The sequence below is a fragment of the Athene noctua genome, chromosome 6 (assembly GCF_965140245.1).
Source record: "Athene noctua chromosome 6, bAthNoc1.hap1.1, whole genome shotgun sequence".
Classification (NCBI taxonomy): Eukaryota; Metazoa; Chordata; class Aves; order Strigiformes; family Strigidae; genus Athene; species Athene noctua.
Window position 1 is genome coordinate 8,982,571 of NC_134042.1, and position 8,254 is coordinate 8,990,824.

An 8,254-nucleotide genomic window follows, 5' to 3' on the forward strand; every position below is an offset into this window, starting at 1 on the left:
ATTACATTTATTTAATTCCACACTGCAATGTGTAGCACAGAAAAAGGTTAATGATCTCTTTCTATAAAATAATTCTATTTCTGATTTTGAGGACAGAGACTGTGTATTTATTATGTTTGGCTTTTAAAGTGCCATAGCTGTACAAAAAAAACTTCATGGAAGAGGGAAAATCTGCTGAAGAAATAACTAGGTCATGGTCCTAAGGAATTTAAATGAGATTTAAGGAAGTATATTCCAAACTGATAACTGACACAAAGCAGTGTACATGTGTGAATATGATAGGCAAATACTAGAAAGCTTCATGGAATACATACATTTTTCCGGTTGCTTTTTAAAGAAAAATGAATACATGAGATGGGAAATTACGATGGACACATAAAATGCCACATGAGCAGAAAGCTGAAATTAAATATGTGACCTATATCATGAAACACAACAAAATCTGCTTAGCTGGTTACTGGGGAGGAGAAAAGATACTGTATTTGGCTGAAACCACAGGGGCAATGTAAGGAGGCTGAAATGAATTATCTGAAATGAAGTCAGCTAGGACACCAGTGAAACATCCTGGAAAATAACTGCCAGGGCTTCACCTCAGTAAATGTCAGTGATCAAGACCAATAACACATCTAAACAGCACTGCCCCCTTCAGCACAGCTCACTTGAAAAACAAACAGGGGAAAAAAAAAAAAAAAAAAAAAAGATGAAAAAGATGAAATGGATTTTATAGTTTTGACCTATTTCATTCAAATCTAAAAGCTTCTGTATAAATCCCTAGATGGTTGCCAGCACAATGCAGAAGGCAGGACAAGAAGGTGTGTCATATTTGTACAAAGTCCTGAATAATGTAGAAAGCTTTCAAAATAACCAAGGATGCACCTGGAATCAGGTGTGTCCTTTCCTACAGTAGTTTCCCTTGTTATCTCGTTTGGTCCTGGCTAGGTTAGAATGATAGAAATGTTTCAGGGATGCTAAATGGGAAGGTTTCTCCTTCCAGGGCCAGGAAGCCAGGAGGAGGGTGGTGTTTGCAGGGCAAAGCCCCTTGCACAGATCACGAAAGATTTCATCGACCAGCTGAGAGAAAAAACTAATCCAGCGATTTTTATCCAGACCCTGCGTGGAGCGAACCTGATAGGCACAGTAAACACTGGTGAAAAGGAGACGGTCAAACTCTGCTACAGGCAAGTGGGTATCGGTCAGTGAATAATATCTCAGATGCTGCTCAATCTCTGTCTGTGTTTTGGGAACTTCGTTCTCTAAAATCCGCATGAACTGCCGTGCCGGGCGCAGGGAGGCCAGCTCTTCATCCCGCAGCCGGATTGTCCTGTTGGCCTGAATATCCAGCCCTCCCCAGAGCATCTGGAAGAGAAGAGCAGCATGTGCACGGAAAGCCCAGCACAAAAGCCATCTGCAACGCTGCCAAACCTCGGGCCGGCCCGAGAGGCGGCCGCTCCCTGACTCGCTGCCCACGGCCCGCCTAGTCCCACTCCACGTCCTTCTCTCCAGCCCCACACCCTTTTTCTGACCCGCTCCACACCTCGGTTTCCCTGTGGGACCTGTCCAAGCTCTCGCCTCCCGCCCTGCCTCTCCCGCCGCAGTTCCACCCGCAGCGGCTCCCCGGCACGGCCACCTTGGGTGGGGGGTTTGGCCACTTGGTGGGGGAGACCCCTAGCCCAGTGGGGTGGTCCCCTGTCCCACCCCAGAGGTCTGAGGTGCCATGGAGAGGGTCACAGCCCCCATTCAGCTGCACCCCACAATGGAAGGGAGCACAAATGCAACTCGGGCATCGCTGAGGGGTTTTCCAGGCACTCCCAAAATCCATCAGGATGGAACAAGGAGAACAGGTGAGTTTTTACGTGCAGACAGGTGGGAGCACAGGCGCTAACAGTGACTCAGCACACGGGCCCCCAACGCCCAGGAGACCTCTAACATGACGTCTGCGTCCTCTGGGCTGCGACGGGGTGGGTTGGCGCCGGCACCGTCCCAGCTGCGAGGATGTTCATCTGGAAGACATCAGGCAGAGTTTGGTAGCACAAGACCATGGCCCTTCCTGTTTGTTTTTGTCATGTGGCTGTCAATAATGTCTTCAATATTTCTGAGCTGCCACTCATAGCATGCCAAACATGACAGATGCTGACCACGGGATTTGCATGAGCAAAACAAGCTTTTTAAGAGAAACAGATACAGTTAAGTGAGGCAAGTGTAAATTTTGGATATGATGGCCTTTAATCCTGCCAACACAGCTAAAGCATATGCAGCCAAGGCACTTGCTTTGACAGGCAGCAAGGAAGCCCCTCACACCGAGTGTGGGTGGGTTTTGAACTGATGGGTTTGGGTTGCTTGGCAGTTTTTGCTGGAGAAATTAATGCTGCCCAACAGAAGAAGGGTGCTGGGAGGTTCCTCAACCCTCTGGTAGAAACATGATATGATTCTCATCCTGATTTTATACCTCTTCCCTGAGCATCTGCCACTGGCAGGGGCAGAGTATGAGGGTAAAAGAAACCTGGTCAAATCCATTATGGCTCTTCCCATGTCCAGCTAATTTTTTGCTGGGCCACCCAACATCATTTAAATGGGGGAAAAAATGGATACAAGGCCAGAGGAATGGGAGTTTATTAATATGAGAGTCACATCAATCCTAAGAATTCTTCAAGTTTCATTTACTAACACTTCTAGTGCTTTAACTTCCTGCATTTCTTTTGCCTTTGTTATTTCTTTGGGAAACAGGAGATACAAGTAGCCTCAGACCAGGACTGTGAGAGGGAGGCTGCACTGATCAGCGTAGTCATGTAGCCAAGACCCTCTTCTATTTACAGACTCATCCTTCAGGTCAAGAAACATGAAATGGAAAAAGCTTGTATAAAACAGTAAGCTGACACTTTTTTCCCCCATTTTTATATGGATGAAGGATTTTTTCTAGAAGAAAGAGGGAGAATTTATGTTGAGTACTCCAGAGTTAAGGTCAGTAGCTGCTTACAAAAAGTAGAAAAATTATTTAATACTGTATGTGTGTGATGACTACTATCGAACTCCACTTCCAAGTTTCCATTCTTGATTAAAGCTTTTCAGGGAGATGTATGAGCTGCCTGAAGAAGTGCACTGCCACCCCCCAGGCTGCGGAGATTTGTTCCTCTGCACAGCTGCAGGCTCCCTGATCCAAGCCAGCTGTGGCTTTGGAATGTAAGCAGGGAGGTAGCCGCTCTTTTCAACTCCTCCATGGGTGTGCCAGCAAGGTTTTTAGCTCAGGTGAAGATACAGCAGCACCTGAAAATTTCTTTGCTGTCTCCTCTGGGCTAACTGCTTTGCTAAGTTCACAGATCCCTCTACTGAGACACATCTGACTGGCTGTAAAGTCAGTGAATTTTTGGAATAGCTGCCAAACTACTGTTATTAGTAACTGTGTCATAAATATATGCAGCGTTGGATTTTTGAGTAAAACAAAAATTAAACAAAGCATAACAAATAATGGATTGAAATAACGACATAAATATCTTCTGGAGATGGGAGAATGGTCCCTTACTTACTTTGCCATTCAATAGGGTTTTTTATTCCCCAAGAAGTGTATAGGAAATCCACAAACATTATTGCAGGAGCAGACTTTTTCAGTGAAGACCCAAGAAAACCCTCCCCCTGCCACCAGATCCAACAGCAGGTCTTCATCCTGCAAGTAGGTACAAGTGCCTCCTGCAGTGAACAAGCCCAGCCGGCACCCCAGCTCTCTTCCCATCACAGCGCAGCTCCCTGAAGCGTTTGACCATACTCGAAGAAGCAGGGAAAGCGTCGTGCCACTGGCGGGGCCCGAAGGTTTGCCAAGCCAAGAAGCCACATTGCTAGCAGGTGAGCATCCTACCTGTCAGCCTCTGGAATCCAGCAAACACACACAGGACCAGCCAGGCGTTGAGCTGCCCGGGGGCCATAGCAGCCCTGCCCGGTGCAGCTGCCACCCGCTCCGCTCTGGGGACAGCGAGAGCCGTTTGCTGTGGCGTCTTCCCTTGCTGCTTTTGGTCCCAGCAGCCTCTGTTGGAATGGAGCCATCGTTCTGTGTTTCTGGTCGCAGTCCTGGGAAGGGCTTGCAGCTCAACTTGCTGAACCCGAAGGATATTTTCCATCATATTTTGGAAACTTGAAAGAATTTGTTTTGAAGTTTTTGGCAGAATTGTTTAAACTTCTTTTCCAAAGACTGATTTCCCACTGCAACTTATTATAGGAACCTATCAGTTGCAAGAAATTTCACTACATGATTGCCTCTGAAGTAGAGGGGACCTTCTGGTCGCTTCTCCCTCTGCACAGTGCCTCTGTCACATCTCTATGACACTTGTGCTCAGCTCCTTGGCTTCATTTTCAGTTTTCCTTTTTTGTGAGTTTGAAAATCTGCAAACAATCCTAAAATGTCACAAACAGATAAGGCTAGCAGTCTGAGCAGATTCATGGAAGGGCAGTAGCAGCCAAAATACACAAGCAGGCGGAAGAAATGTCCCTTGTTCAGTTCTGTATCAAAGCTCCCAGAGGGAGAATTCAATATACTGATCTAGCCAACAAGGATCAGAGCCAGCTAGGCTTTAGCACCTCATCTTCCTCTCCTATGACAAGACTTCTGGGTTACGATGAGCACGATCTGCCTTAGGTGTTGTGAGTTACATAGATGAAACGCCATCTGATTCCCTTCACACCTGATAGCTGTTCTCTACACATCTTCGCGCTTTTATTAGTGTCCAATCCCCAGTCAAGCTGTTCTGGCACAGTATGGTCCTGGGTTCTCCAACAGGTTCTGGGATACCAGGGTTATAAAGTATAAATAAGTAATAATACCATCTCCCTCAGGTTAAAAGGGGAAAGAAGTCTGCCTAGAAAAGAGAGGAGGTGGAGCTGAAACACATACATTTCTCCACAAGTTATAGGGTGCCAGTTTGATGTGACTACTGTCACCAGAGAGTTTACTGAGGGTGGGGATGTTGTTCTAGTCAGTAAGTGGTTGGTGTGCAAAGCAGCATGTCTTCTGAAACTTCCAGACCTGCAGCTGTACCTGGCAACATGTGGGTTCACACCAGTTGTGAGGAAAAGCAGCACAAAATGGAGAGTCCCAGATTTGTCACGGAGAGAGGGGCCCTCAATATCCAGAGCCATACCCTCGGTTTGGATCAAAATAAAACCTGTGTTTCTGTCATAACCTTGGCTATCTTCAAGTCAGGCTACGCTTCTTTCGGTTTTCTGACCTTTACACTTTAGTTGCATCCCTTTTTTCTGGGATGAGATAATTTTCATTAAACTTTGAATTACATGCTACTCAAGAGGCAGAGGCTCTTGATCCATCTGTGCAGTAAGATTCACGTGCCTTCTTTTTTGTGCCAGAGTCCCTTACAATCCACAGTGTACGCATGACTTTGTCTAGAAGTCTCTATGCAAAAAACCCCTGTGTCTCATGGGCCATGAAGTAGCCTCCCTTTAGCGTGCAACACATGACACGAGGAGCAGACCAGGATTTTGGCCAACATCTGTGAAGGCCGTATGTGATTTTGTCAATGGGAAAATTTCCTAGGAACAGCTTGCAGCTGAAGTGCCTAGAGGAGGATGCCCGTGTTGTTGGGAGAGGAGAGGAGACTCAGAGGCTGTGCTTTGGTGACTGATACAGTGGCAGGCAGCGGACAAGCATCAGTGGTAGATGTTGCCTTGAGCTAGGGGGACTGAGTAGAATTGCCTTACTATCCTGCATGGAAAGGGAATTGCAGAGTGATAAAACATATGCCTTTGTTGTTTGTAAAGCAGCAGTAGTTTTATGGTGCACAGAAACAAGCCTGAGTTTCTGACAGCTGCACATAGTCCCTGCATGTACGATGGCAATGTCAGGCGGTGCACCTGCTCCTCCTGAGGGATTTTGTCCTTGCCAGGTATTCACAGCTGAACGTGCACAACCCTGCCCCTCTGCACTCCCCCTGGTCATACCGTCTGTCATAGGAACCCTTTCAAAACATCACATCAAGCCAGGTTTCTGCAGGGGCACCTTGACTGGTTTCATCGTTCCCACCATGACCTCCTGAAGCAGGAAGGTGGGAAAGAGGAACAAGATATGAGGAGTCAAAAACTGCAGGTAGATTGTTGGTTGAGGCACAATGTGTGGTCAATACAGCACCAGAAAAGCCTCTTTGGGAGGGAGGTTTCTGCAGGGAGATAGGCAGCATCTTCATGAAAGGGAAATTCTGCTTATAGAATTGGAGAAATTTCTTGCTTAGAACATCTTGCCCAGAACTTGGGGAAACCACAGTCCCCAGCCTGGGCCTGCCTGGCAGCTGCTCTGGGGAGAAAGACGAGAAGGCGGTGGTTGAGGAAAGAGTGGAAGGAAGAAGGATATACATGGCTCCCAGGGTTTGAGTAACTGGAGGGGAAGAAGGAAGAAAACTGAGGAAAGTAGGAGTGAAGCACTGACAGTAACCAGACAGAACCTCCACTATTATACTGGTATTTTCCAGGTATGGTGTTGCTGGCCCTTATGGAAATGCTTTCCGTGTCTTTTTCTTTCAGTTTGTGAGTGGCTCCACTGCTGGAAGGAGTGATGGGCTGTGTAACTGTGACAGGGAGGGCCCCATCCCACTGCACCTACTGCACTAAAGGTCCCCCCCTCAGGCCTCACATGACTTGGAGATGTCATGGGATGCAGTGTGATGGGTGATGTGGGGCATGGTGTCACCCAGCCTGTCCCTCAGTAGTGCCATAAGCTCTCTTCTGCAGGAGTGCAAGGCCCAGCTGAAATCCCCATCCGGATTTTGACTGTGTATCAGTTATCAGGGCCTATACAAACTGTGGCCATGATGCAGGAGGATACCCTGACACTGTCAACAGCCACATCCTCAGGGAGGAGAGTCTGCTCACCTGGGTGTAGGGAGAAATGCCAGAGTTCTGGAAAACACCAGAAAAACCTAATCAGCTGGGGAAGCTCAACATGGTGACCGTGAGTCATCACCTAAAGTCTATTTGGCCCCACGGTACCAGAAAACCTCTCTTCTGAAGAGTGTGTCTGTAAGTCAGCTACATCTCATCCATCATCCTCCTACAGCTGGGAAATCCAACCCAAGCAAACAAGCCTTGTGGAGGCTGGCAGTGTGGTCCAGGCAGGGACAGCGGACTTGGAAGACAGCTTTGTGCTTGACCAAGCTGACCACTGCCCCCTCCAGTACAAAGCAAGTGCCCACCAGCCACAGGGCAGAGTGGGCTCTGTAGGCAAGGAAGGCCACTGGAGCTCAGGAGCAGTGGAGGAGGTGGTGTGCCAACACTGGCAGTACTTTGTGAGGCTGTGTAGCCTCCTGTGCCCTGGGATGATGTGTCTGGGTGAGTAAATTGCACTCTTCCTAACCTCCCAGGTTTCCCTAACAAGAAGAGATTTGGGTCCATTAGCAACTATGCCAGGCCAATGCCTGTCCCCACAGGGGTGGCTCCTTTTCCAGCACACACATTCTTCAGCAAACCTTGCGTGCTGTCTGACTTGACAGGGCATTGTGTCTAACATTTCTTAATGTTGCGTCAATCAAATTCTCCCTCTGCACAAACATTATGTTCAAACGGCAGTTTTCCTTCTGTTCCTGCTACCATCAGTCTTCTGACTTAATGTACTGGGAAATACTTATTTTTACGATACACAAACCGTAAGTTTTGGCGTGGTGCCTCAAGCAACCTGGGATGGGGGAAAGAGAACGTGGTGGGGAAATGTGCTTTATAAAGAATTCTCACAGTAACAGAAGTGGTGCCAGGAACTTTTGTGTCTTGCGCAACAGGCATCACCATGCAAAAAGAGCCACTGTAACAGAAAACAGAACCAGCTGTGGAACATGTTGTAGGAAGGACTAAAAGTACATTTCCTATTTAATCAGCTCAATTGATGGCAGATCAAGTGGAGTAAGAACTGTACAAAGCCTCAAACTTCTGCTGATTCATGTTCCCTTCTCTTTCCTCTTTCCCATACAGAGCTGTAACTTTTAAGGTGAGTGGCAAATGCTATTAACTAGAGAACACTGGTCTGAGTCACATCCCAAACACCGCCAGCCACAGCAGCCTGAAACAAATTAAAAATTTTTTTTTTAAAAAGAAAAATATAAGAAGCCCAAGCTTACAAGGCTGGGGTGGACACAAACACGAAACCTGATTCTTTAAAACAGATCACATTCTAGTCATGAGCACTTGTCCCTTTTCTTTCTTAATTTCTTATCCCTTCCTCCATCCCATACTCTAGCCTTCCCCAAACCTTTTTTAATTAGCGCTTTTACAATTT

At 47.1% G+C, this 8,254-nt stretch overlaps 1 protein-coding gene across 1 annotated transcript; it reads right to left on the reverse strand.

The window, feature by feature from the left end:
* Window positions 1-86: 86 nt before the first annotated feature.
* Window positions 87-3,933, reverse strand: FAM180B (family with sequence similarity 180 member B). Its single transcript, XM_074909204.1, has 3 exons — window positions 3,848-3,933; window positions 1,921-2,000; window positions 87-1,356 (listed from the first exon to the last, which is right to left on the reverse strand). The coding sequence occupies exons 1-3, from the start codon at window positions 3,912-3,914 to the stop codon at window positions 883-885; spliced, it is 621 nt and encodes a 206-aa protein (XP_074765305.1). The 5' UTR covers window positions 3,915-3,933; the 3' UTR covers window positions 87-882.
* Window positions 3,934-8,254: the final 4,321 nt, after the last annotated feature.